This window comes from Platalea leucorodia, assembly GCF_965183815.1.
Source record: "Platalea leucorodia genome assembly, chromosome: 1".
Classification (NCBI taxonomy): Eukaryota; Metazoa; Chordata; class Aves; order Pelecaniformes; family Threskiornithidae; genus Platalea; species Platalea leucorodia.
The window spans coordinates 100066220-100093968 of NC_138823.1; the positions used below are offsets into that span (position 1 = coordinate 100066220).

General features: G+C 42.9%; 1 protein-coding gene across 1 annotated transcript in view; it reads left to right on the forward strand.

Annotated features, from left to right (window-relative positions):
• Positions 1-4887: 4887 nt before the first annotated feature.
• Positions 4888-27749, forward strand: part of RNF144B (ring finger protein 144B) — a gene marked incomplete at its 5' end in the record, with an annotated part of 38785 nt that continues 15923 nt past the window's right edge. Inside the window, 3 exons of the mRNA XM_082323395.1 lie at positions 4888-5052; positions 18395-18499; positions 26804-26864. Of these exons, the coding sequence (XP_082179521.1) occupies positions 4888-5052; positions 18395-18499; positions 26804-26864 (331 nt within the window). The remainder of the gene's footprint in view (positions 5053-18394; positions 18500-26803; positions 26865-27749) is intronic.

Consider the following 27749-nt stretch of genomic DNA (forward strand, 5'->3'; position numbering starts at 1 on the left):
GTTAATAGTTTCCACTTCAGGACACTAATATCAAGGTTTGCAATGGGTACCTGTCTAGAAGCAGGCACAGCAGATACTTGCTGTTAGGAAGTTGTTTTCAAAGCCAGACGCCAGACACCGTGGTGTCAGGAGGCCCTGGAGGCAGACAAGTTCTGTACTCCTTCCTCCAGTGCTTTTGTTGTGTTTTTCATATTTCGCTCAAAATCTCCACTGCTTTCGTGTGTTTCTGCTTGTACTTATCCTTCCCACCCCCCTGAGCCTTTCCTCTTTCTGCTTTGAGCACTCTCTAATGTTCTCTTGCCTATGGATAGTGTTGAGACATTTCAGTGGTACGTGAAAGCAGAAAGCTTTGTCACCTCCCAGAGACACAGCAAAATTGTCCGCAGGCAGATGAAGGAAACGGAAATGTTGACAGGTCTGAGCGCTCAGCAAACTGTGGTCCTGATGACTCCGTGGTTTATGCCCTCCTAGGACTGACCCCATATAGCTCGCTCACATTCATTCAGACTTTCTGGTCATGCTTTATCCTATGGCATCAACACTGTTAGTGTCAGAGCCAGGGAAGGATGAGTCTTCCCAACAGTTCTTCCTTATAAGCTGAGCAGCATACAATTTGAGGAAATACATCCCATTTCCTGGAAATTCTGTGCAATGTAAAAGGAGTATGATCGCTGTGTGTGTGTGTGCATGTATGTGGCTGACAGAAATATGCAAAAAAACTTGGATCTTTGGTCTTTACAGTTCATGAGTGTTTACGCACACTGGGGCCAGTTTGACACTGCCTTGCCACTGATTTATGCTGCTGCAGAATTTAGTCTAGTATGTTCCTCCAAGTTAGAGCATCCCTGAGATATGTTTATCCTTATTCCACAGCATCTCATGGAGCCTGTGTTGCTGTTCCGTGGAGGTTTTTGTGAGGAGTTAGGTGCTGTATTCAGGTTTCAGTGATATGTTTCTTGCTTTATTTGGGATAAATGGGTCATTTGTGTTTGTGAGCATGAAAGGGAAGATCTTAGTGCTTAGAAATGTACTTTAGTTATACGTGGGTCCATTTTTTTCAGAGACTTTCCATTTATTTTTATTTCAGGTCACTATTATTAATATAGCCAAATATGGAATAGTCTTTTCCTCTTTGTCCACAACTCATTCTTCAGTGACTCCCTCTTCCCCTGCATGACACATACATCCTAGGTGTTTTGTTTTTAACCTAAACTGTCAGCAACTCACTTGTAATTATAGTAGGCATTTTAAGTCACTGTAAAGAGAGCTAATGGATGTATAGTTAACTAATGACAGTCTGTGGGACTAAGCCTAGCAAACTGTAAGCCATAAAAATTCGGAGCAACTGAGGTGGAACTTCACGGCTTCTCTGCAGTGTATGGAAAAGTCAGTTCTGCCAGGATAGTAAAGTTGGGAAGATGATTTGAGAGCCTGGGAGAGGACAATGCGTCTTGAAATGTTGGGAAAAAATAGGAGAAGGAGTAAAGGGTGAGAACAGGAGGAAGACACGTGTCTTTCTCTCCCCATCATTGTCACCATCTGATCTGATCATGGGAATGAACCTCCTCCGCGGGCCTGATTTCTCTTCAGAGCCCACTTGCCACTGGATGGGGCTACCCTTTTCTGTAACCATTCACTCTTCCCGCTGCATGCTTCCCTGGGCAGCAGTAGCAGAAGTCACAATTCTGGTGGGCAGAAGCAGAGACCAGCTGGTTGGGTTGCTCTGGGAAAAGGAGCAGGCCAAATAGGCCATGCATCCACCCTCTCTTTGACGGGCAGGTTTTCAGGTACTAACAGGATGGCTTTGCCTGTGCCAGGCTGACCTGGAGGACTGCTTATGGACCAGCTGGCCCCTTAGGGAGCATGGAGGGAGTGCTGTTGCTGGTAGCCACGGTGCCTCCTGTGGGGGCCGTGCAGGCAGGCTGCACAGCTGGCTCCGTGGCTCCAGTCCTGTTTGCTTCATTTGCTGAACCCCGCCGGGGTTAATGAGGCTGCAGTGAGGTGAGCCAGCCTGGGCTGCGTGGGGGCTGGATCCTCTGGTGCACCAGATTTAGGCCATCTAAAATTAGCCCCTAGCCCTAAACCTCAGTCATACACCTGAATCTTTCTACTGCTGCCTTAATAAAAGCATGCAGGGTCATAACCCTTTTGATTATAAAAAGAACACTGACTTTAGAAACAGCTGTATCTGTTTTACATCCAGTCCCTCATCCTGAAATATTCCTACCTGTTCTTTTGTACATCCCTCCTCTTCACGTTGCTACCTTTTACCATGTAAGTGAAGAAATGTCAGGTCCATGCAGTGTGGCGGTGAGTAACTTCCCTGCACAGATGCAGCTGCTGTTGAAAAGCATACCTGAGTAAATGTGTTACAATTCTCCTAAGTACTGAGATAACGTCTAGCATGTAGTTTTAAATAACAGGTAGTTCTTGATCTGCCATAGCGTTTCCAGTGACTCACTGTTCCCCCCCCACCCTGTTGCAGTAATTACAGAAGAGTATTGCAGTCCCTGACTCAGCAGGAGGCTTCCTTCCAGGGCTTCTGGCCATGCTGGAGCTCCAGCTCTGCAGCCGTATGGAGCAAATTGTGGGGCGCATCATGGTAGCAGGCGGAGACTGTGCCAAGAATAATGCAGGCATGGCATATGTTTTGAACTAGTGATAGCAAGCCATTAAAGAGATAGTTTGCTTTGGATTCGTGGCCAGGAATTTGTTTGCCAGAATCTTGGCTATGACTCTTGTGTCTCTAAAACTGGGTGCTTACAGGAAAGACATCCCAAGGGACACATCTGATGGCTTCTCTGTCAGGCTAGGCTAGGAAACTGCAAAGTGTAAAAATTAAAAGGGGTAAAGTGTGCTTCCAGCCAGACTTGTTGTGGTTTCATGGCTTTTGAAGAGAAAGCGTCTTCCTGCAGACCCGTGTGAACACAGGGCACGAGGCTCACGGGGCAGGCCTGGGGATGGGGCTCGGCTGTGCGTCAGGTTGTGAGGTGGGAGCTGCGGGGTGAGGTTTCACACGCGCTGACCCCTTGAGCTCCATGAGCACCATCGTTCCTTCCTCTGGGAAGGAGTTCAGCAGGTATTGCAAGCCGGTACCTCGCGTACACGCTGACTGGCTGCAGCTGGCCTGGCCGCTCCGGGAGCTGCAAAACGGCAGCAGTGACGTGCTGCCAAATGTGACCTGACAGCCCTGCCAGGAGGACGCTGAGGACTGCTGGGGAGGCAAGCAGAAGTGGACTAAAGGGCTCGAGTCTTCTGTTTGCCTCATGAGATGCCAGATCTGACAGGCAGATGGACGGGTCTTGATCCTCTGTTGTTTTCATGTTCATGCAGCCTGCATTCATGATGCAGCTTTTTAGATTTAGTAGAACTGCACTCTTCACTTGGCGCTGCTGCAAGCAGCTGTGTGCAGCCGGCCACCAGGTCTCTGCTTGTAAGAAATGTGTGTGAAGGTCGTCTTGCCATCAGCTAAGTGTATTCAGAAGTATATCTGTGGAAGTCGGGCCGAGTTTCTTGGGGACAGGAGTAGATTTTCCTGTTCCTTAAATGATGCACTGAACCCCACTGTCTATTTTGAGGCAAATAAAATCTGAAAATTTGCTTTCCATTGTTTCAGCTTAAGCATGAGGATATTCTCTTTAATTTCTCTTTCAGTGTTACTGTGTAAGAATGAGGGTCTTGAAATTTTTTATGGTATCGTACAGTGTTTTCAAATGCTTAGGTCAGAAAACATTACTTGTGAGCGTGATGTTTGCATTTGTTGCTTCTTGAAGGACAGAAATTTCTTCCCCAAGCACCGCTGTGACATAATGTGTGGTGGAAGCACAGCTATTCTGAGCATCTCCATGTCAAAGTGCTACTGCACTTAGTTCATGGTTCACAAACCTCAGTTAGGTGCTAAGAGCCCTATAAAATAGATGGAAGAGCTGGATGTCAGGGAGTGGGATGCACAAAAGCTGTGGACCTGAGCAGGCAGCTGTCTGTCATAGTCAAGGGAATGCAGAAAAGAGGACAGCATGTCAAATACTCTTACTTTCTTGGATTTAAGCTCCAGCCCTGTATGAAGTAGGACATGCAATCTGAAACCCTCTCCTAGGTTTAGATACATTTGCCAGCCCTCTTACGATGGACTGCCAGCGCGCTCTCTCAGTGACAACTTACAGAGAAGGTGGAGTTCGTGGTCCCCACCCCTTATGTTACAGGTTAAATGTTTGAAGTGCTTGCCTAGGACATGGGAACCTACGCTTGCTGTTGCCTTCCACTGCCCAGGAGAGCTCCCGAGCCACCAGCCGGAATGGAAGGTGGGAGTGGAGGCACCCGTTGAAACTGTGCAGGTGCAACGGAGACTGAAAGATTCATAGGGATGGGAGGGGTATGACCGAAACTCATTCAAAAGGGCAAAGTGATATATATATGTACATATGAACACAGTTTATTTTTTTAATTAAGAATATATTGTCCCAAGTCAGATCCCTGCTCCTTGGACTTTGGTGAGGGCTCTGACCACTATACTGTTGCGTGTAACATAGGTAATGTCTCATCTGTGTGAGTGCTGGGGTTTTTTGGTTTTGTTTTGTTTTGTTTTTTTAATTTGATGATAAGTAGCCTGACTGAGGTGCTTTGTGCCAGCAAGGTGAATATTCTCTGAGAACCCGACCGAGTTCAGGCCTTTTGGGGAGGTGGGCTCTCAGGCACCTTCTTGGTATATTTTGAATTGCCTGAAGCATGAGACTGGCACCAAGATGCCAAAGTAGTACATTTGGGTGAGCACATGCTCTTATGGATCTGAGCTGTAAATTCTCAGGTCAATGAGAAGTGAGTACATGGTTTGTGTGATGTTTCAGCTGTTGATTTCTGTTTTCAGGCTGACTGACCATTAATGAGCGGATGGGCTCTGCTGGGAAGGCTTGTCCTGACACCATGACAGCTGATGAGTCAGAAGCTGGAGAGTTAGCTCTGGAGCCCCTGCTCACTTGCAAGCTATGTCTCTGTGAATATTCCTTGGATAAGATGACCACTCTTCAGGAATGCAGCTGCATCTTTTGTACATCGGTAAGACCTAGCAGCGCCTTTACATTACAGGAGCAGGGTAATGGGAGACAGACAGAACTGTGAGATGGGGTTGCTTGTCCCATACAAGAAGCGTGTGTTATCCATGCTGATAGAGGATGCTTTCCTCAAGAGCATTTGGTGTTAGTCTGTCTTGCCTTATTTAAAAGACTTCTCTGTTATTCTGCTTTTGATAATTTGTAACTCTAACGGAGAAATAATAATAAATCCCAGTAGTAAACAGGAAAAAAGATGCATTTTAAGACTGTCAGAGAATATACACAGTCTATATGCAATCTCAGCATTCATTTTTTCTGAAGCAAAATCTTGAAACATCATAGGATAACTGTGAAATTTTGTTTCCCTGTTATAATTTTCTGAGTACTCAGAGACCTTTTAAGTCTTGTATATAATTTTTAAGAGCAACCAGAAAACCTAAACAAAATGAACCTTGGCCTATTGAACCTTTGCATCTGCAGTCTATGCTCCAGAGATGTTGCCTAGGTCATGCATTGCCTGTAGTTGTCAGTGAGGACTTTCCATCCTGCAAATTCAGATCAAATAAAGCTGGTGGAAGTGATAAAGGCGGAGGTTGAGTGAGCTGATAAAAGCCCTACAGATATTAGTACTCTTCTGGTCTCTTTGTCAGCATGGGAAAATGGACCCAATTTCTCTGGCGATAGTGGCTTTGATGTACCTGACTAATGGATTTTGGAAACAGGTCAGAAGCCACTGGAGGGATGTTGGTTTTTTTAACTGCAGAATAAATATACTTGGTTTTATTTTTTAACAACAAATTGTGGATAAGCATTAAGCAAGTATGTTTAAGTTTTGCCCTTGATTGTTTGAACTCACGGAAGAAATGTGATATTTGTGAAGCCAGCTTGAGTGAGAGTATCTTCACTTATTCTGAATTCAGGGTAGCTTAAATGGGATGAGAATCTAGCTGTGTGTTTCAAGAAACTAGGGTAAGATTGATTAATATGCATTTTCAGCCTGAACTTCATGAAGTTTGTTTTCCATACTGACTTCCACAAAACATTTCCGTATTTTAGTTTGTAACAAAAGTTTTAAGAGAACATACCTAACAGGTAGGTATTATAAAGATATTGCTTTAAATTAAAAGAATTTGAAGAAGTTGATACCTTTACAGTGGTGCCACTCTTCTCCAAGAATTCCGTGACTCTGATTTAGTATCATTAGTGGCACATGAACCTTAGAGTTAGCTGGGCAGAGTAACCCTTTTGCCCCTGGGAAAGGGAGGACTGCTGAGGACTCTGCCAGGCAGGGCTGGGCTCTCCACTCCTCCAGGGCACTGGCTAAAGGGAGAGGTCGGTGGTGGCTGGGAATGTTGGTGTCCCCACCTGTCCCCTCTTGGTGCCGCAGCTGCCACCCCATATGTACGCCCCTTGCCTGGACGGTAGCGGGAAGAGCACCTGCTCTGAGCGTGGCTCTCCAGTGCCATGACAGTGAAGTGGAAAGTACAGTCACAGTTGTTGGGCATCTGTGCAAACTTCGCTGACTTTGTCTAACCCAAGAGCCAGCCATGAGTGAGTGCCAAATGCAGCTGGGAGAAGCCTTTAGACATGCTCTGTTTATTCCAGTGGGCGTAATATGTCTTGATTGTGCTTATGCTCTTTGTCTACCCTTTGTCTGGCTGTTGTTGCTTGTGTCTGAATATCCTCCCAATGGACGTGTCTGGGCTGATGCAACGGAGACACGTAAATCTTGCATCCTATAACAAAGGGGGCTCTGAAAACTTTTAACCTGCCTATATGTCTTCCTGTCTTGAATCCAGAGCGGTTTCTGGGAGGCCATATGAGTTGCACCTTTGGGCAGCCTCCAAAGAGCAGTGTCAGAAGCACCTTGCCACGGAGTGCCTCGGTGCCAGGGTTTGCATGTGGGATCGCTCGGGGCACAGCCTGCAGTAGCTGCACTGGTATGCAATGCCCTAAATTTCCTCCCACCCATGCCAGGGCTTCTAGATACCTTTACACTGCCCTTAAGACAGATATTGGGGTAAGAATGTCAACTGTGAGCTATGGGATCGAGCCCTTATCAGTTTTTCAGCTAGCAATGCTTTCAGCTTGTATAGCTTATTCTTGTTTTCTATCACTAAGGTTAATTATATAGATCCAAGAGTAGTACTAAATTTGAAATAGAAAAGGGCTTGACATGGACATAATAGGCTCTGCTCTACTAAGGTGTAACCCGTTACTTTTGTTAATTTTTTTGTTCTATTACACGTGTGAGGTCTTTTTTTTTTTTTTGCTAAGTGTAATGATGATTCTGCATCTATGATTGTTTTTCACTACAGCATTTTTGGCTGTGGAAATAACTGGAAATTGTTACTATTTAGGCATGTGTGAGGGTGAGCTTGTATCTCCTTTTCACTTGTAGCCTGTAAAACCAAGGAATTTAAATTAGTTAGAATTGTGTACGGCTACATTTTCAGCTTAGAAACTCCTGTAATAAACATTATACCTTGTAAAAGCTGTATTCTAGCCAAGGTAAATAAACTGTTTAAGAAAGTGTATGTTTGCATTTTGGTGGAATGTTGCTAGTAAGACAGGAGTTTTTCAAATAGCTATAAACATTTTTACTCTCTGTGTTCAGAGAAGAAAAAGCAGATGGCTTGCAGAACACGCTTCCCATCTTGGTGGCCCAGTCAGGTCTGAAGAGGCATCAGCCTTGTATTTCTCAACATTTGTTGCACTTGGTGTAAGAGTCCACTGAAATGTGAAATAAAGCACACATTTACACATCCCAAGAATTGGAAATGGCTATAGTGTACCTGATGGCTTGGTTTCATTGTGTTTGGACTATATTAGTTTCGAATGAATGACTGATCTCTGAAGAGGGTTGGTCAGGGATGTGAGGTATATTTTATCTGCAAGAGTTTTAGAGGACTGCACTTTATATTATTCAGGTCATTTCCTATACGTATAAAACCTTTGCAGCGTGCCATGCTGTGATGCACGCTCTTTTCATATATATATTCAGCAATGTATGTATTGCTTAAGCTGCATGGTTTGATGCTACTTGCCCCATTCCCGAAAGGGAAGGGGGTCTCATCTGTTCCCGATAGTGCTTATCTTGTTTTTTGTCTTGCCAGTCATCCTTCTTGTATATCTGGTGGGATGTCCTCCCTGTCTGCAGTCCCTTGTGCTTACCTTGTCTTGCAACATTTTCTTCCTTGGATGCACCCATGTGCAACTACACAGTTTTTGCCCCTGCGGTGGTCACATCGCTTACATATGTATGTAAAATAATTATACGCTGTGTCTGGCTACACCGTCAGTGTTACAAAATACAGTATTGTAGTGCACTTTTATCTGGGTCCAAAGCAAACTAATATTAATTACATCCTGACTGATACACTTACAAAATTATATTTTGAATATTACACTTATTTCTAGTCAATTTTCCTACATGTTTGTATCCTTTGCTCTTCTCCTTCCTCCCCCAGATAGCACCAGCGGTGCCTCACTTGGGCAAGACTCGAGAGTGCTCGGTCGGGGTAGTGCCAGAAATGGACAGGCCAACCTCTCTGCTTTGCCTTTGGAGGGGACAGTGGGTGTTGCCCAGGCTTTGGCACTCATTAGACTGCCTGGAAAGTATACGTCTTGGAGACTCCCGCCTTTTCAAAACCTGGCTGAAACTGGGAAAACAGCTGGGAGAGACGATGAGTGGCGTGATCGCATGCTCCTCGCTTCCTCTTGCTAGCCATGCCCTGGTAGCTGGCACAGTGTAAATTACCCTTTGGAAGCAGCAGTGAGGAGTGCAGGACTAGCAGTAATACTGGAAATACTAAGGGCCCTTTGGAAGACTCGGTGCGAGTCTGTGGCCTGTAAGCAGTCATGGAGGTGAGGTTTTACCGGGTGTGGTAAGATTGCCCTGGTGGCTGTGCTGACAGAAGGGAAGCAGTGCAGTGCTGTTACAGAAAATGTGGTTTTGGGGGTCAGTAAAAAAGCTGGTGTCAGCTTCTTCCCCGCATGCCAGTTTCATTTGGATTTGTGTTTCCTCTTTTCCCTCCTCCTCCTAAGCATTTCAGAGTCCTGAGGAGAGCCAGGTGAGCAATAAAGGGCATTGCTGCTATTTACATCAAGCAGCAGCTTATGTAAAGTATCTTGTGTGTTATATACTGGAACAGGGTTTGAGATGCCTAAGACAACATGCAACAAACTCTGAAAACAGAAGATACTTTCACGTTTGCTTCTGTGTTGTCAGCACATGTTTATGCAGAAATAGCATGATTCACCCTTCTTTTTTTCCAAGCAAATTCTTTGTTGGGTCTTGTACTTCTGAGAAGTGTGTGAGGCAACTGAGTTACAACACGTGCAAAACAAATATCACCATGATCCACCTGTTTGTTATTTTGGCGCACAGAATGCAGTCTAGATGAGATTAAACTTCATGCAACCTTAAAAGGAGAAGTCAGTGTGCAGTGTTGAATAGAAGCACAGGTAGCTTCTCTGCTGTCTTGGCTATTCTACAAGTAGAAGGTGATCCAAAGGCATTTGGGAGAACAAGATTTTCCGCTGTAGCTATGTGTGACAGCAAGGCCAGGGCTAGACATGGGCGAAAAAGGCTCTTTTGCTGCTGTTGACAGCCTGGTGCCCTGGGCAGCTGCCTCCCTGGTGAGTCAGGGCCTTGGGAGGCTGCAGCCTCGGAGAGAGGGAGGAACTTGCATGCTGCTGCCAACTACTTTTGCTAGAGGGAAAGGGAAAACCCTTCCAGAAACAGGAGTTTCTCTGTTGCACTTCACCAGCAGGACACTCTAAGCCTCCTCTGCTTTTCTTAATCTTTTTAAGAGCAGCTGTGTGTTGCCCTGCCTCCTTCGGGGGGCTAAATAGTGACATTTTGTCCTTAGTGCTGTGAAGCCTCAGATCGCTTGTGCAGGGGAGCACTGGAGAACTGGAGACAAACTGATGTGAAGGATCAGCATCATCAGCAAAAAGCATGGGCAGAAAAGCCTGAGTGCAGAGGAGATGGAGTAGATCAAAGACAAGGAGGAGGCAGATGGCAAAGAGCATGGGATGCCTGCTAAATGGAGTAAATGTGCATGAATACCCTAGTGAAAGGCTACTTAGTAAAACTTATGAGTAAGGGAAAATTTGGATTTGCCTTCATCTAGCCAACACTGGGTTTTAGTACCTCTTCTGTTTCTTTGTGCCAGTTTTCAAGAAGGGGTTTGGTCCCCTTTTCTTCCTCCTCTTTCTCCATCCTAGGAGACACCTGCATGTGCTCACGGCTGCACCAGAACGCTACCTTCTCCTCTCCCTAAATAGACCTTATGCTGCAATGCCCCACTTACTTTATATAAAGCTCACCTCAGGTTGTTTTCTGCTTCCACCCACAGGTAGCAAGCTGTCAAGTTTTGACATTTTGGATTCTTTTTTCCCAGCTCAACATTTGAAATGTTTCAGAATAGCTTTGTTTTAAAGTTATAAAAGAAAATTTCCACACCTGCTAATATTGGCACTGAACACATAGCACTTTTATAGTAATTTAGATGGTTTAAGGACTTGCATGCATTTCTATGCAGAGTCACACCAAAGGCAGAGTTAGTAGGGGTACCAAAAAAGCACAAATGTACCCATTCTCTTTTGATGGATGCTACTATTCAGGAAGATGGGTTTACGTGTTTCTGAAGTCAATAGAGGTGGCAGCATCCGGGTGGTGGCCAAGGGAAGACAGGTGAGGAAGAGGGAACTAACATTTAATGACAGCACCTCATCGGTGAAGTTGGTGTTATCTCTGTTTAACAAATAAACAAACAGATGTGAAGTGAGTTGTCAGTGCCTCAGCGTGCCACAGTAACTGAGCCAGCCTGTGTCATAAGCCTCATGGTCGTGTCTGTTTTGTAGCTGTTGGTAAGGCCAGGTTTGGCCTGACACAGGTTTGTTTGCAAGAGAAATGGTATTCGCAGCTGGTTCGGTTTTGGGAAGGGTGAGTTTCTCTGGTCCTGTTGTCTGGTCCTTTTCTGTTTAGTGGTGCCACTTCATGGCAACGATTACCAGGACCTATGCTGACTTTTACGAAAGGCTGCCAGGATGTGGCAGGCCATGTGTAAATTGGTTTTAGACTGTGTATCTGAGCAGAATCGAGCACCATTGCTGGTAGATCTTTTGAGACAAAGCTGATGACAATATATTTCTCAGACACACTTGAAAGGTCCCCTAAAAAATGGCTTGTGGAGCAGAGGGAGGCCATTACATTCTGGTCCATTGTCATGTTTGCTTGGTGTTTATACTTGGTCATGACAAAATAAAATGCGTGTCAGTGATGTTATTCCTTCCCTTCTACTGAGCCACGAGATGACCGTACGTCATTTGAGGCTAAAGGGGCATTTTTTCACTTTCTTTCAAGCATCTTTCTCAATAAGGCTCTTATGTGGCCTCATCTTCTGTCCATTTGAAGGCAACTTCATTTATCACTGCATCTGGTCCTTAGCAGTTAAAATATAGATTGGCCAATACAAATGTATGTTTCATTGAACTTTTGTTTTTCACGTTAAACCGTGCCTATCATAAGTTTATCTCTAACAAATTCATAAATGGGTATTTCTGTGGTGTACTTTTAAAAAACTTTCTTTTATTGGAAAAGCCTCACATTTGTTTTCCAAGTGACGTGCAGATGCCTCCAAGTTAATTGCCAATAGACTTGATTCATCTAGTTTTAAGACCTGTTGAGGAATACTTGAGAGATTCCAGGAGTTCGATTACCACACATTGAAAGTGACTGGCCCGTTTTAGAGATCGAACATGCAGAAGTGCAGATGACATGACAATGATGAACGTATTACTAAACGTTATGTAGATCTGTCATAAACGCTATGAGTAGTGTTTTGTATTTTGTTTTTTGGGGGGGTATATTTAATTGAGTACACAATTGATTAAATGCTGAGTGCATCAGGTGGTTAAATTCAGAGTTCTGACATGAACTGTCTCACCAATGTCAGTAATACTACATATTCCATATAAAACTACATCACTACAAGACTGCTTTGTCTTGTGTATGCACTGAAGAACAGGCAACACTTGAAAATGATAAGAAAGAAATGAAAGCTATGTCTTATTGAATAAAAAGTACATAAACACTGCCCAGAAATGAAACAAAAACTAAATGCCTATCTGTTGATCTGTTCTCAGTCATAAGACACCCTGGAATGTCAACTGAAAAGTTATGTTTTCTTTCCATTTACGGTCTTCCCCCCCCCCCCCCGCCCCCCCCAATTTGGGGTTTGTAAAAAGGCTAGGGCTAAAAAAAACCCAAACCCAAACCAATACAGTTTTGAGGACAAATCTGGAAGAGAGATTTAACATTTTAAATCAGTCTTGTGGATTTCAAGATGGAAAGTTGAGGTTTTCTTGATTTTTCTGAAATTGAAATTGTCTTCAAGTTATACATTAGTAGGAAAGACCTTCTTCTTTTAGCAGGATGCCTTCAATCATTTCTTGCATTTTCATATTTAATGTAGATCATGCCCTAGTAGTGGTTAAGAAATACTGTAGATCTGTTCTTTTCCCTTTCCGCAATTCAATTAAAGATAAATGCCCTTACTTATTCTGTATCAATTGCTGTACAGTGGTTAGCAGCGATATCTGTAGCATTTAACAGGAAAACAGGCCAGCCCTTTCTGTTTCTTTCTTCTTCCTAGCCATCCCTCCATCTTTCTTAACAAAACTACCTGTTCAGTTTTGTCATGTCACACACGTGGTTTCCTTTTATGCTTTCGCATCCAAACCGATGAGGCTGCATTTAGGGAGCGGAAGAGCTGCATGCAGATGGGAGACGAGCAAGGTAATGGAACATGTCAAGGTACTTGAAAAAGCAATATGTAGGAATGATTGAGTTTCATCTTTTGTCTCTGGTACAGAGATTATCTGAAAATGGCTTTGAATAGAAACATAAGATTTCACAGTGAGAGGGATATAGTGCCTTTGTAACATCATTACCTAGCAACATAATACTGAAATGATACTTTTAACTCATTCTTATGTTAAAATGCAGAACTGTTATGGTCCTTTGCAGATTAAATATGTTGCCAAACAGACTTTTTTTTTTTTTTGGTCAGTACATTAGAAATCCCCTCCATACAATATGCTTTGGGGAAAAAAAAAAAAGTTGAAGTTAGAGCAGCATGTAGGAGAAGTGTCGAAATGAAGAATCCATGAATAGCCTGAACAGAATTTTCTATTCCTGGGGCTCGCAGCTGACCACAGAAAACACTTTTGAAGATCAGAGGAAGTGTTTATTACTGCAGAAGGAATTTTTTCTGTTATTAGTTTGTGCATTGGTGGATTCGGCTTTTCAGGGCTTTTTTAAGGATTCTTCCCTCATATTACAACATGCACTTTCAACAAAGCCTTAGCTCCAGGAGAGGAATGTTGTCCTGGTTTCAGCTGGGATAAAGTTAATTTTCTTCTTAGAAAATTAAGCGAGCAGCTGTGTGGTGCATAGTTGCTGGCTGGGCTGAAACCACGACAAATGTGTACTTGGCGCATATGTAGATACTTGCCTAAATCGTAATCTTTCTTACAAGTCCTGCAAGATAAAAAATAAATGCATATATGTTGCATGTACTATGATAATTTGATCCAGGTACTTTACAGGCCTTAACTTACTAGATACTCATGAGTAGCATTTTGTGAAGTAGGTAAATGGATATTGACCTTATTTTATTAAATAGAAGAAGGTGATGGCCTGAAAGACGAAAATGGCATAAAAGGAAAAAAATTCCTTGCCCCAAAATGCTTCGACAGCGAATTATTTGAAAAAGGTCTCATTACACATTATGAATCTCAGGCAGAGGAAAAATCACTTGTAGTGCTCTTTCCACTGAAGCTGACAGTAGTCTAGCAGGAGCAAAACATGCTTGGCAAAGTTAGATCAGCTCCAAAGCCTTCTGTTAGGTGTACTGAGTTTTACTGGTGGAATTACATTGTCACATTTGAATTGATCCCTCTTGCTTGACTATATCAGGATTTTGTGATGCATCCCAGAACACAGATACGTACATAGTACAGTTGCTCAGTGGGGAAGATCTGAGTAAACTGAACATAACTGCTTAGGGTACACTTGCAGGTAGGGAAGTTAAAATTCCTTGGGTTAGTGTCTACCATTTATTTGAGGGGTGAATGTAACGGAGCCAAACCTCCAAATTTATCTGTATTCAGCAGGATTCAAACCTGTTGAGCAAGACCTCAGTAGATTTTTAGTCTGTCGCCTCGACCATTTTGCCTTGGCTGTGTGACGCATTCGTGGAAACCTTGCTGTGCTGGTGGGAAGGTCACTGCTGATGACTTGCTCTGGGCATGGGCATGACTGTCATTGTAAGCCACAGGTCCTGTGGTGCAGCCTCTCCAGCCGCTGACTGCTCTCCGTGCTTCTAAGTCACCACACTGCGGGAAATTGGTGGGGAGTGTAGCCCAAGGGTGTTGAGACCTGGTGATTTCTTGGATGTCAGGATTAAGATCCTTCCAAGGAACTCTTAATACCACAGAAGGCTGAGTATCTTGATCTTACCTTCACTTTGTAGAGCAATTAAGTAGCATATGTAAGGTGTGCAGTTTTCCCAACTGAGATACTGCTGATTTTTGTAGACAAAATCCATGAAAAGTCTTAACATTTTTTGTCTGTATAATGTATTCTCCACAGTGTGGGAGGACATACTGCTGAGAGGGTCAGTCATGACTCATTATATGGACACTGAATCCTTTTTTCATCACATTTGCAGCTTGTACATCTTTTCAGATACTTTTATTTGCCACTTTTCAAGTAAGTAGCTAAATTAGTAGCTGAGCTGTAAATAATAGTAAAACCTCTCTAAAAACAGTCCTACTGTTAAAGTGAAGGCATATTTTTAAATTTTAGTGATTTTCCACTGTCTCTTCTTTGCTGCTAACTTGTGAAAGAGGGAACAAGAAGTTCACATCTTCATTCATGTGCAGACTTAGGTAAAAAGCTTAACCCTTCAGTGGTAAATGTTAAATGCTTCCTTCGAGTTTCCCAGCACATTTAAGTCCTTCCATCAGCTTCTTGAATTGCACCCACAGCACCTTCTCCAAGCGCAGAAAATCAAGGCAAAAGGTTTTCTGTGAAACATTTGGAGATCCATGGCACTGCACAGACCTATAATAAAATCTCTCCCAGTCACCCTCTGAAAGCACAGCACCCTCTGAAAGTATTGCAGAAGGTACCAGTTGCTCACCTATCCTCACCTACAACCAAGCAGTGAGCTAGAAGAGAAGGAGAATCCAGATGCATTAGCAATCCTCAGAAATCTCTGTGCTCCTGGCTTGGTACCCCTAATGATTTAGATACTGCGTATTGAAACTGATTGCAAAATCCATACTGCAGATCGAAACTCCTTAAGAGCTTCATGGCCATCCTTGCACGGAAGGGTAATTGTCAGTGCTCTGAGCTTCTGTCCTGGAAGTCTAAATTAAGAACAAGCCTCTGGGCTGCTGCTAGGCCTGCAGTAACTTCTCAGGCTTTGTCCTCCTTCTGTAACCGGCTGACCTGAGCTGCCCCCAGAATACAAATCCACTGTACCATGCTGTCAAAACACATTACTAAATATCAGGCAGCACCACAGAGGAGACAGAAGCCAGGATCTTAGCAAAAGTAAAAGGTTGCTCTCCCATGCTTGCTGAGGAATTAAGGCAAACTAAATGCTTTGGCAGGAGGGAAACATTCCCCCTTCCCCAAATGCTGCCCTGAGACTTGATCCAGAAAGTAATCAGGTCTCCCATGAGGAGTGGGAGTGAGATGTAAGGAGGCTCTGCTGGAGCATCACCTGCGTATCTAAGAAGCGCACCCAACACACTGCAGCGCATGCAGGCTTTCGGGAAGGGCAGAATTTTCTGTTTGCATCGGTCATGGTGGAGGCTGGGTGCAGGCACAAACCAGGGGGGGAATTTGTGCAGGGAGTGAGCGCTTGATACCCCATTTCCCCTGTGATATTGTCTGAAGCGTGTGGGCAATGCAAGGTGCTTAATGAATGCAGGAGCAGGTCACCCACAGTCTCCGTCTGCATCGGTAATGGCACTGGGAGCTACCCTGGGCTCTGGGGACACTTTTTTTTGGCTTTCCCTGTGCCGCCTGCTGCCACTGCCCACGGTGGCAGCAGATGTGGGCAGGGCCCCAGCAGCTCTGGTGTCTCTAGGGTACCTGCTCCCAGGCACCACCGTGGTTATGTACCTGCTTCTGCTTACTGCTCCGTGGAGGAGCTGTGTGAGCTAGTGGGGTGATTTGATCCAGTGGTTAAACTGACTTTTTATAAGGACTGTGCCTAGATGCCTTTGGGAAAGGTGGGCGAGGAGATGGGACAGGGCACTGAGACTGCTGTTTGAATAATAAAAGAATAGCTCCTGGTTAAATCTGGGCTGATATTCCCTAGGGAGCTAATACTGCCTTCAGTTACTGACATGATTTCTTTTTTGCTCTTCACCTGTGAGTATCTCCCTCACCTCCCACATACTACTTGCACCATCAATTCCTTACAGCCTGCTCTGCTGCTTTCTTAGAGGGGTGCGTGCTGGATCTGAATCCATTAGTGCTTAATGAGATAGATATTTAAAGCTTACCATTTAGGTTATACTCCTACGTTCTTCTAAATGAATACGCTTCAAATATTTACAAATCAAAAGTAAGCTCATTTAAAATGCCACTAAGTTAAGCTGATTCTACTTGCTTGAACTAATATCTCTGTATAGTTCATCAGAATTAACCAAAACACGTGGACGTGGACATGGACGTTTCAGTAGAGAGACAGGCAGAATAATAAGGAAACCTCATTTCCATTTCTAAAAGTCCTAATTATCCTGACATTTAAGAGGGTACCAGTTTTCCAATAAAAATACAAATGAGGAAGTTTCTTTAATCAGAGCACAATATGCAAGGCCTTCTCAGAACAGTCCAAACTAATGCAGACTTGAATGTTAAATGCCCATAAATACTGGAAAAAATGATTTGTGAAGAGTCCTGGGACTTTACCAGAGCTGATGCTGTGAAAGGCTGTGATTTCCCCATAACCCACCTAGTAGCTTTTGAACTGAGTGCTTGTTCTGAAAGTTGGCAGAGAGACAGAGGTCTCAAAGACCTTATGCTTTGACATATTTCTTGAAAACTGATGGGGCAATAAGGGAAGAGGCCAGCAGTCCTGAGGAGGAGGAGGAGGAGAGGTTTATCATGTGGGCATGAAATACAAATCTCTAGGGAATAAAGCTGCATTAGTCCTGCTGCTTGTAAAATATGTTGGTTTTCATTTACAATAAATTATGCAAGCTGATACCAAAATCTGCCAGAAATCCATATTTTGTTATTTTGTTAACAGTGATCTGCAATTTACTGTATGCTTTGTCATTATTTTGAGGAGACTTGGTTGTTTTGTTTGATTTAGAAGTGAGTTCACTTACTTACCTGTGCAGTTTGGAGATACAATTCAAGCACTGTTCTTTGGTCCATTGTACCAGTTTTATGCCATGATTTTATTGAAAACTCTATAATATGTGTTAAAAAGACTAGCTGAATATATTTGAAACTGGCATGCCAAATACAATGTGGAGAGAACAGAGGGCTTTTTCTCCTTGGAGCGGGGAGGCCTGCCATTTTTGTGTTGATCACATTTTTGTGTTGATCACATTTTTGTTGTGTTGATCACATTTTGTGTTGATCACATTTTTGTGTTGATCGCATTGATCAGGCGGCCTCCATGCTGGAAATGGACTTTAAACTCCTGCTCAATGGACTAGAGGCTGATGATAAATCATGGTAAACCATGGAAATTACCTGATCTGTGGGGGGGGTTGGGGGTGGGAGAACTGATAGCTGCATATCTTCTAGGGCAGATTATAACCTCCTAACCAGGTTATAAACCCCCTTCCCCTTTTATGCAGCTGAGAACAGTAGTCTCTCTCTTGTAAATGAGGTCTCCTACAATGGAGACTCCTGGCTGAGAGTCTGAATTAAGAACACAGGAGGAAAGACAAAGAGCGAAGCCTGTTTAATTAGGATGAAAGATACTCCCTCCCCCCTAAATCCTCCAATCCCAGTTTAGCAGAGTGTAGGGGTTGTTAGCACTGAAAGGTCTGACTTGCTGACTTGGGTAAATGCAATGCTCGGCAGATGAAGTCATGCATAATTAATTGTTCTTTGTTGCATTCTTTCCAATGTAATGACTTGTAGCATTCACGCTTATAATAATTGATGTTTTCTGTGCGCAGGAGCTTCAGGACAGCCAATTAAGGCAGTGGAGGTGGTAGCTGTGCAGCATCTTTAGCATCTGTGTGTTACCAACATGTGGGCTATAACTTTTTTTTTCTTTTCTTGTTTCTAGTGCCTAAAACAGTACATGCAGCTGGCAATTCAAGAAGGTTGTGGTTCTCCCATCACGTGTCCAGACATGGTATGCTTGAACCATGGGACCCTACAAGAAGCAGAGGTATCAACACTTTTTTCTCTTTTTTTTTTAACATAAACCCCCCCAAACTTCTTTATCTACATAATAAATATGGTGATACACTTTTTTCTCCCTTTGATTACCTTTAATGAGCTTTTGGCAAGAAGTCTGACTGACAAGAGGAACTAGAAACAAACAGATGTTTTTCAAGAGTTTTCCTCCTTTTTCCCCCCCTCTGTGCCTTGAGGAAAGGCTTACTTGGCATCCAGACAACCTCTGAATTACCCGTGCAGGTGACTTAACCAGAATGCCCTGTATCCCAGAATTGCTGAGAGCATTAATAGTGTCAGTTAAATCAGATTTGATTTGACTGCAAACACTGAAATTCTTGTGCCTCTCTTGAGTTAAGAGCAAGAACTCAAACTAATGGTAGGCAATGCCAGAATTTCTTTGTGCATGTTTATATTGGGCTGCAACAACCAATTTGCAGCCGAATATAAACATGCAAGACTCTGTATAGTTGTATGGAAAGAAAGGTATCTGCACAGTACTGGTGGAAGTAGGTCTTAAGAGATATGAGAAGTGTCTTCATTCCCAAGGCAGAGATGGCAGAGCTTGAGAGCTCAGAAGCTAAATGAGGCTTAGGCAAAGCTGTTTGCACATCTAGCACGTGCACAATCCCCCAGAGTAACTGGAAGGTTCAGTTTGAAAGTTGGAGGTGGAGAAACTGGAGGGAAAATGTGCTCCTCAGACCTTCTTGCACCTCTTGGGACAATGAGGTTCAAGGGGGCTGTAGATAGCCCTTACCAGGCTGCCTGATGGTCTCCCAGCAATGCTCAAGCAGCCTCCTGCCTAACTTAGGGCCGGTGTACAGTTTCTGAATTGGGCTTAGCGCCAAACCCGTGACATGTGGAGGAGCTGTTGGCAGCGTGGCTGGAACCCTCATATGTGCCAGCTGTTCTGTGCATCTAGAAGGCCATGGAAAACTGCGAGCAAATCTGATGTTGCCCTGCAGCTATTCTTGCTTGCTTGCTTTGTGAGCCAGGTAGGCCCCTGCTGGGTCTGGGAATGCAAGCAGGAAAAAAAAACAAACCAGGAAAAAAAGGTGGCTAAGGGATTTTGGCTGGTTTTGTGCATTCTCTCTGCATTTGTTTGTAGGGACAAAATCAAGGAGAATCAGATCTCCACCCCTGAACTGAAGAAAAGCAACTTATCTTCTGGGTTCCCTTGAGTCCTATGTGTACAGATGACATAACTGTGGTAGAAGTATATAATCCTATTCAAATGCAATCAGTGGCAATGCAATTCCCAATACCAAAAATGCCTTTTTCTCCAGAAAAAAATCAGGATCTCCAGCATGCATTTGAAACGCCGTGCTTAGCTGAATCAAGGCCCGGGAGTCACAGCTATGTTTGTTACGGCGCGCAGGCATATGGTGGAGCTTTTCTTTGGCTGAATCCAGCTATTGTGGAAAGTAGCCAGCTGTTTCCCTTCTTTCTTCTGCATAGATACAGAGAGGGTGTAGCAATGTCCCTCCCACCCATTGCACCAGATTGGAGGCAACTAGCCTTTATTGAAAATGCGTTTTTTAAAGAAAGTTAACAAATGGTAGGAAGAATTCTACTCTGTTAAGCTAGGGTTATGATGCTATAGGAATTAGAGAGATATATTTCCTCTTAGTAAAGCAGGAGGATGCTCCAAGGCATGTATTAATGGACCATTAGCTTAATCCTTGGGTGATTTTTGGGCTGAAGGCAGAATGACTAAACAGCTCAAATGTGCATTAGCGTCCTGTGGATGAATGAATGTTCTGATGCTCCCTTTTGGCGATGTGCTGGAAACACAAACCTTGTGCTTGAAAAGCAAACAGGCCCCCAACCTCGTTAAAATGAACTGCTTATGTATTTTGCCAAATACCTATTTCCTTAAGAAAGAAAACCCCCTAAAAAACCCAGGAACAATAGAAAGAATAGATTGTCTCCGTTAATAATCTCAAAGATTAGTATGTAAACTACAGATTATGTATGAGCACTATGTATTCTTTTTTCTTCTCTAGAAAGGCTGTTCCATGTGAAAATGTGGCCTTTAAAAGCTATTAAAAAACAGAACCGTATTCAGATGGTAGAGAATGTGCTTAAATATGGCTGTTGTTTGGCATGGAAGTACTATTTAGAATTGCAGTTTATTCATTACACACTCTGAAACTCCTGGTGTAAAAGTATGAGCCTTCTCACCTCTGGAGGTGGGTCTGGATGTTTGGTCTCTGGCTTCTGGCAGGAAAAGGTTCCTCACCAGGACAGTGCCATGAGGAATGACATGTTGCCTGTGTCAGGATAAAAAAGAAATTGGTCTTTTTTTTCTCCCCTGTGTTAGCATCCGGGGTTCGAAAAAGTGTATTTTTCATGTCATATCCATTCCAGACTGCTGTGACTGATGTTTACCAGGTACTGTTACAGTTTGGAGAAAAAAACAGCAGTTCAAACTGTCTTTGTCATGGACATGGTGTTAAATTGGTTCCTATGCTTTGGGCTAAATTGTGTCTAATGTTAGCTAACGTGGTTGTTTTGTTTGCTTTTTCAATGCCATTTGCCCTAGCCTGCACAAGGGAGATAAGGTGAACTTAGGCATAATTTGAAGTGAAGGAAAGCCTTTCCATTGACTTCAGTGAATTTTGGATTGAGGTCTGTTCAATAAGGAAACTGAACAATTAATAACAAAGCTTATAAGCAACTTATAGCACATTATAGCTATGAAAGTTCCTCTACTTCCCTCTCTCAAGGTCAAGGTGTGTAACATTTCTACAGTGCTTCCCAATGACCTATTTGTCTTCATTATGACTTAAGTCTGTTTTATCTTCTCGGTAAAGTTCTTTAGAGTTTATCTATCTTGTTTGGTATTAAATTATGAGAGCCTTTTCACAGCTCTTGCCTTGATTCTGAGACACATGCTTCTTGTGTTGCTTTTGGGGGATGGAGGGGGCCAAAACTGGTTAACATTTTAAACAGGGAATAGAATTTCTTCTTGTATGTCTCATGAAGAAATTACCAAGTGTGAATAGTAGGAATGTGTCTCTCTAAAACAGTTGAATATTTCATCAGTGTTTGGGGAGTAAACTCCTTATTCATAGAGTATAGAGATGTTGGGAGTTAAGGCTTTACTTTTGGTGAGCTAGAACATTGTGTCTCACTGGACCTCAGAAGAAGATGTTCCAGGTTTTTATTCTTAAAAAACTTAAAATGAAAAGTCATTTGAACTAGAAAATTGTACTTTTCAGTACTTTGAAAATACGTTTTCTGAAACCCCTGTGTTTGATTGTTTTTTATTTTAACAAAATCTAGTTGAAACTGGTATGTTCCCCAGCAGTTTTTTTGTTTTGACAAATAGTGCATTCAGACAGAAGGAATTGTTCTACTGGAATGCTTGAAATCAAGTGCAATCCTAGGTCATATCTTGACCTGTTACATCAAGATAGCAGCTGCTTGTAGTATAGCTGGTTTTAACTAGACATAAATGTGTGTTGGTGGTGGGTGGGAAGGCAATGGTTTTGGCTACAGACCCTGTTTCAAATAGCTGGTTACACACAAAAAAAGGAAAGTTTAAAAGCAATCTCGTTAAACAAGATGTTTGTCCTTTCAAGCTCTAATAGTACAATAAACAAAGATGATTTGGATTCGTTCCTGGAAGCAGAAGGTAGAAGGAACATCTTATGTTAATGCAGTTCTCTTTAACCATGCAGACTTCTTCTGTCTAGAATATTCCTGTGTCTCTTGAGAATTGGCTCCATTGATTTAATGGGACCAGTTAATATCCCTAATCTAAATAAAGGGTAATTTATTGTGGTTTGAAATGGTTTTACTTGGTGCAAATCCAATCACCAGTGTAAGCTATGAATCAGGGTAAGTCTCAACTGCATACAGGGATTTCTAATGCAGTACTCACTTGGATAATGTCTAGGGGGTTGTGCTTTGCTATTTCTGATTCCTGTGTTGTTTTGAAGATTGTAACGTTGATGCCAATGATCCATTTATACATAAACTGATTTGGTCTAAAACCATGCAGCAGGCAGTAAAGGAGATAGATACTGATTTGGGCTCTCCTTTTGCCTCATAAGTCCGACAAGGAGAATTACCCCTTTGCATGCAGTGCAGATTCTGCTTATTGTCATTCTGTCTGTGTAAATCCGTGATCTACACCAGTGCTAACCTGACCGAGGGTTGTCAGTGCTTTGTAAAGTGGTGCTGAAATAGGACAGTGACCCAGATCTTAGAATTCTTAATTGTGTTATGTTCTGTACACAGCTGAACAAAAATCCCATTGGGAGTCAGTTTAAAATACCAGATTTATTTTTAATTCGAAAATTGGTTTACATTTTGCTAGGGGTGATTGAAATGGTAAAATGAGGAGGAAGGTGAGAAAATGTTGCAGGTCAACCTATCTTTTTCAGGGTCAAGATTAAAATTTTTGTTCTTCTTATTTACTCGTTTTTAAATAAATCCAAGGGGAGCAAATGCGAGAGTCTTAATTTGGTTTTTATTTGTCACTAAATAAGAGGAGAGCTCCTTAATGGAGCAAATGAATAATTTAATATTTCATGATGACTCTAGCAAGCATGGAAGCTGATGAAGAAAGGTGCGGGTGTGATTTCTAACAATAAAGAGATTGAACCCCCATACCCTTTTCAAAAGCAAACCGCAGCCCCTGTTAAGACTATTTTGCACTCCTTGCAAAACTAGACAGTGCCTCTGTGAGTGGGACTTTGGCAGAGGTGGGCAATGCAACCCTTTGCAAGTAGCAGTTGCTGCTGCCAGTGCAGGATCTGCCCTTGCTGCGTATCTGCTACAGCGGGAAAGGGAGAAGCACTTGTCCTGGTGAACTTTTCTCCCTCGGCATTATCGAGGTTTGATTCATACGGGTGTGAAAGGAAGTAAGATCTATTCAGTTTTCTTGATTGCCTCCTTGCATCTCCCTTGAAAGCCTGAGAATAGGTGGAGTAGTGATTTTCCCTTTCCACTCTGGTAGCCAGTGTTTAAAAACAGGGGAGTTGTTCTTCCTTGGCTCCTGATGACTGCGCTGCCCGGGTTACAAGGAACAGTCTGCCCCTGTGTAAACTGAACCCAATTATTTCATACCCTTTCATTTTCCTTCCTTTGCTCTTTTGTCTCACTTACTAATAGCACCCCTGCACGTTGGGCAGTCTTTTTGGACACTTGGCAATGGTCCAGCTGGAGCCTTTTGTGGTAGTGAGCCTTCAAAATTTTGGGTTTTTTCCAGGGATATTTTTACTTCAGGTGAAACCTGCTGTTCTTAGCGAGAGCTCTTACGTGTTCTTGTGCTCTATAACAAGAGTATTTTAACTGCAGGTGTTGCTTACACGGTATAGAAAACCAGAAAACTTACTTCAGCTCCCAACAATCTGATAAGTCTCAAATCAACATCTTTTCAGGAGAGGAGAGTCCTTGCCTCTCACTTTTTTCATAGGTTTTTGTTGTAACCTTAACCCAGTATTAAAAAAAAAAAAAGCCCCAAACTTGTTCTGTAGCATTTCTTGCAGCATTGAATAATTTCATAGCCTAGAATAAGAAACATCTGCTTTCTGATGTGCTCGTGGTCTTTCTCTTTTGGTCCTTCACCATCTGCCGGGTTGCTGGTTTGCTTCCTCCCCAGATCTTCATCCTCTGTCCAGCCCAGGAGTGTGTGCGGTTGTGCAGGAGAGGAGGTGTTGGGGATGGGCTCCCGGGTGGGGCTGGAGAAGTTGTGTGAAGATGAACATTTAGACTCTGATGCCAAGTAGGAGGAGATAAACACCTAATCCCCTTACCGTGCTTATGGCTGTCCTTCTCAATTAAGCGTAAATGAGATAAAAGTTCACTGAGGAAAGGATTTTCTATTTTTATGGGGGACCTGATACTCACATTTCATTATTTTTTCACTTGAGTTTGCACATACAGCTTTGATGTGGCACTGAATTCAGGCAGCAGCAGATTGTGCATTCCTTTTCTCATGCCTAAAGATACTAAATCTGTGAGGGGCTTCAGCTCAGCACCTCTCAGTTGGCCTCCATGTGGGTGCTATCAGGAGCTGGTCTTTCAAAGCCTGGGGGGGTCAGTGGCAGAGGTGACGGGCTGCGTGTGCCGGTGCCCGGAGCTGCGTGCAGGGAGCGGGGAGCTGAGCTCTGAAGAGGCTATGTAGGAAGAAGAGTGAGGCTGGGTGAAACCGGTGGGGAAGGCTGGCATGCTAAGATAGGTTTTCAATAGGAGAAAGGGAAGCTTTCAGCACTGACTCTGCTTGCTATTGAAATCTGCAATGAAACTCCTAACTCTGCCCCCGCTGTAATCAAAAAGGCTGATTTTTAATACATGGGAAATTGTGGGCTCAATAGAACTGCTCTTGAAAAACTGTTTGTTAAAAGCAAGACCAAGCACAGAAAGACCCCAGACAACTAAACAATTCACTCAAGTGGCTCTTACAGCATTGAGACTCGCTGGTTTAATTTAGTCGTAACGAAGGGAAAATTTCAAGTCATTGCCAATGCTCACCCAGCTAGAGAAAAGCAGATGACTCTTTTTGTTTTCCAAACTCTATTTAGATTTGAAGCTGCCCTGGGGAGGAGTGGGCAATACTGAAATGATGTGTCTTGTGGGTTTTATATAGCTTTGTTGGTTGGCTTCATTCTTTCCTGAAGCTGCTGAACTTCACTCTTTTTTCCCCATTTGATCAAGTTGTTATTTGTTTTCCAAGAGTGTTTCAACTGACTTCTGATCAACAGGTGAAGAGTTTCTCAGGAAGCTCTCTGTGTCTTGCAGTCATATTAATGTAATATTGTTTAGCCAGGCAAATACTTTCATATTAAAAATGATTTACACCCTGAATTCAGAAACTGAATGAGAACAGTACTTTCACCCAGGGCTGGCTTACTAGACTAAGAATATGCTTTGTAAAGATTTGTTGGTGTTTCCCATTTTGATATTAAATCCTTTGATTTCTTCAACTATAAATCTTTTAAGCATCTTTGAACACTTAAATCTTGGCATCAGTTGGATTATTTTTTGTACAACATTGGTTTAGGTCAAATAAATGATCCAAACATCTGCTTTGAAATGCAATTTTAATTCCAATTGATTTAAGATATTGATAAAGGAATTTCATATTTTGTAATGTACAAATGGATATATTATATTCTGGTTTTCCATCTATGAAAGCAAATGTATTCACAGCATGATATTGAATATATTTTTTTGCCTTTGTATTTCTTCTCACAAGTGCCATGTCACACAACCCAGAAGGACAGGAGGGGCCAGCGCCCACTTCACTGAGGGCAAAATGTTGCATTTTACAGTAATCTGAAGGACTGTGGTGGGATACTGGATGTGAGGGTTGAGAGCCCTTCACTTTGAAGCTGTCAGTTCTATACTGTCTCACAGTGCTTCAAATTATCAGGTCTTGTATTAGTATTAGTCTAGATTTATTTTCAGTAAAAGAGAAAGACGTTTTCAGTGCTGGTACAATATTACGAATGGATCAAATAAAGAGAATGATCTCAGATTCTGAGTCCAACAAACACGTGGCCCCTGAAGTGTCTGTGAAGTTTCTTTTGAACCCCTCCTTACCCTGTATGCAGGTTTGCTTATTAGTTTTAAATAGGGTACTTGGTTTTCTCACATAGACTGTTAATTGGAGATTAGAGCATTTAGCCTTTTAGGCTGCTAGTTTAATTACGGTAATATGTAAAATCTATCTGCAAAGCCTGTTTATCTATGCCAACTACATTTGTTAACTTCAGTCCGGTTCCCAGTGGGCTGGTGCATGTCTAAGGCAAATTCCAACTGCAATGGCATTAACTGTCTCAGCCCAAAACCCATGAAGTGAATAAAAAATGGAAACCAGACTAGCTTTTAAGTTCCTGAGAGCTAAGTAACCCCTGCCATTAAGAGCAGGAGACATGAATGAGGAACTGTTCATTTGAGTTGTATTCTTGTGCATGAACAACATGAGGCAGTCTCCAAGGCTGGCAAGCTGTCACCCTTCGATACATTAAACCAACATGAAATAAAACTGAGAAGCCTGAAGTAAATACAGAATCCACAGAGAAGGCTTTCCTATACATGGTAAGAAAGACGTGGGCTGAACTACTGGGCTGTGTGGCTGAAATAGGACAGGTCAAGAACTACTTTACGTTTTGGAGAAGGGAGTCAAAGTACAGAGGAACGTGGTGGTGAAAGCAAGCAGGAGAAGAAGGTGGATTTGAGAGCCAGCTCAGGAGAGCAGGCATGTAGAACAAGGTGCTTATTAAGTTTTTTCAGGTATATGTTTCTAATGCTTTTTCTGTGTGTTTGTTTCTCATTTCAGATTGCCTGTTTGGTGCCTGTTGACCAGTTTCAGTTATACAAGAGGCTGAAGTTTGAACGAGGTGCGAACCTTTTGGTTTCTATTACCTTCCTTTTTAAAGTGTCCGTGGAAGCAACAGTATTACATACTGCAAAGACAAAGCCTGTTGGTTGAGTTAAGGAAGAGACAGAGAAGATGTCTTTGTTTTGAAATAGTTTAAGAGCAATCACTAGGTCTGACTGTGCTCCACAGACAAATTTGAAATTATTTCAGTGGAGGAGAATCAACAGAGTGGCATCTTACTGAAATGTCATGCTTTTACTCAAGCTTGTGGGCAGCACTCTCAGATTGTGTGCCTGAGGGTCCATCATTCTTCCTGCAGCATGCTCATCCTGGGCCCTTGAGGTGGTGGTTGTACTGGTAGAACTAGACAAGGTACTAGAGGCTGGTGCAGGGCACACACAATCCTTTCATACATCCATAGGGATCTTCAGAACTTCTGGCGGGGACAGACCCTGCAGCGTGATGGGGATTTTTGCAAACATCCCTGCACGAGAGCTTTTCTTATGTAGAAGCCTCATGGGTGTTAATCTAGTATATTTTATTTTTTCCTGAGGGGTAAGTGGACCCCTCATTACTGAGTAAGGCCTATTAGTAAAGAAGTTTGAAACTGAAGGTTTTACTGGGGCCAAGCTTTCCTATGCCAGAGGTCAGCCTTCTGCTTCAGGAGATGGTTGCTTGCCAAGGCTGAAGAAGAAACTTGCTAGTCAGAAAGATGAGGTCCTACGCTGGTTTTAAAGACTGACACCAACTTGAAAGTCTCAGCTGGAAGTTGCAGCCTTTTTCAAAGAACTCACTCCGTGGTAGCTTGCAGGGTAGTGCATCTGGGACTGATATGCCCTGACTCTGCCTGTTTTTAAACTTTCCTTGAAAGACTGTATTTGTGTTCTTGCTTTGCGTGCATGCT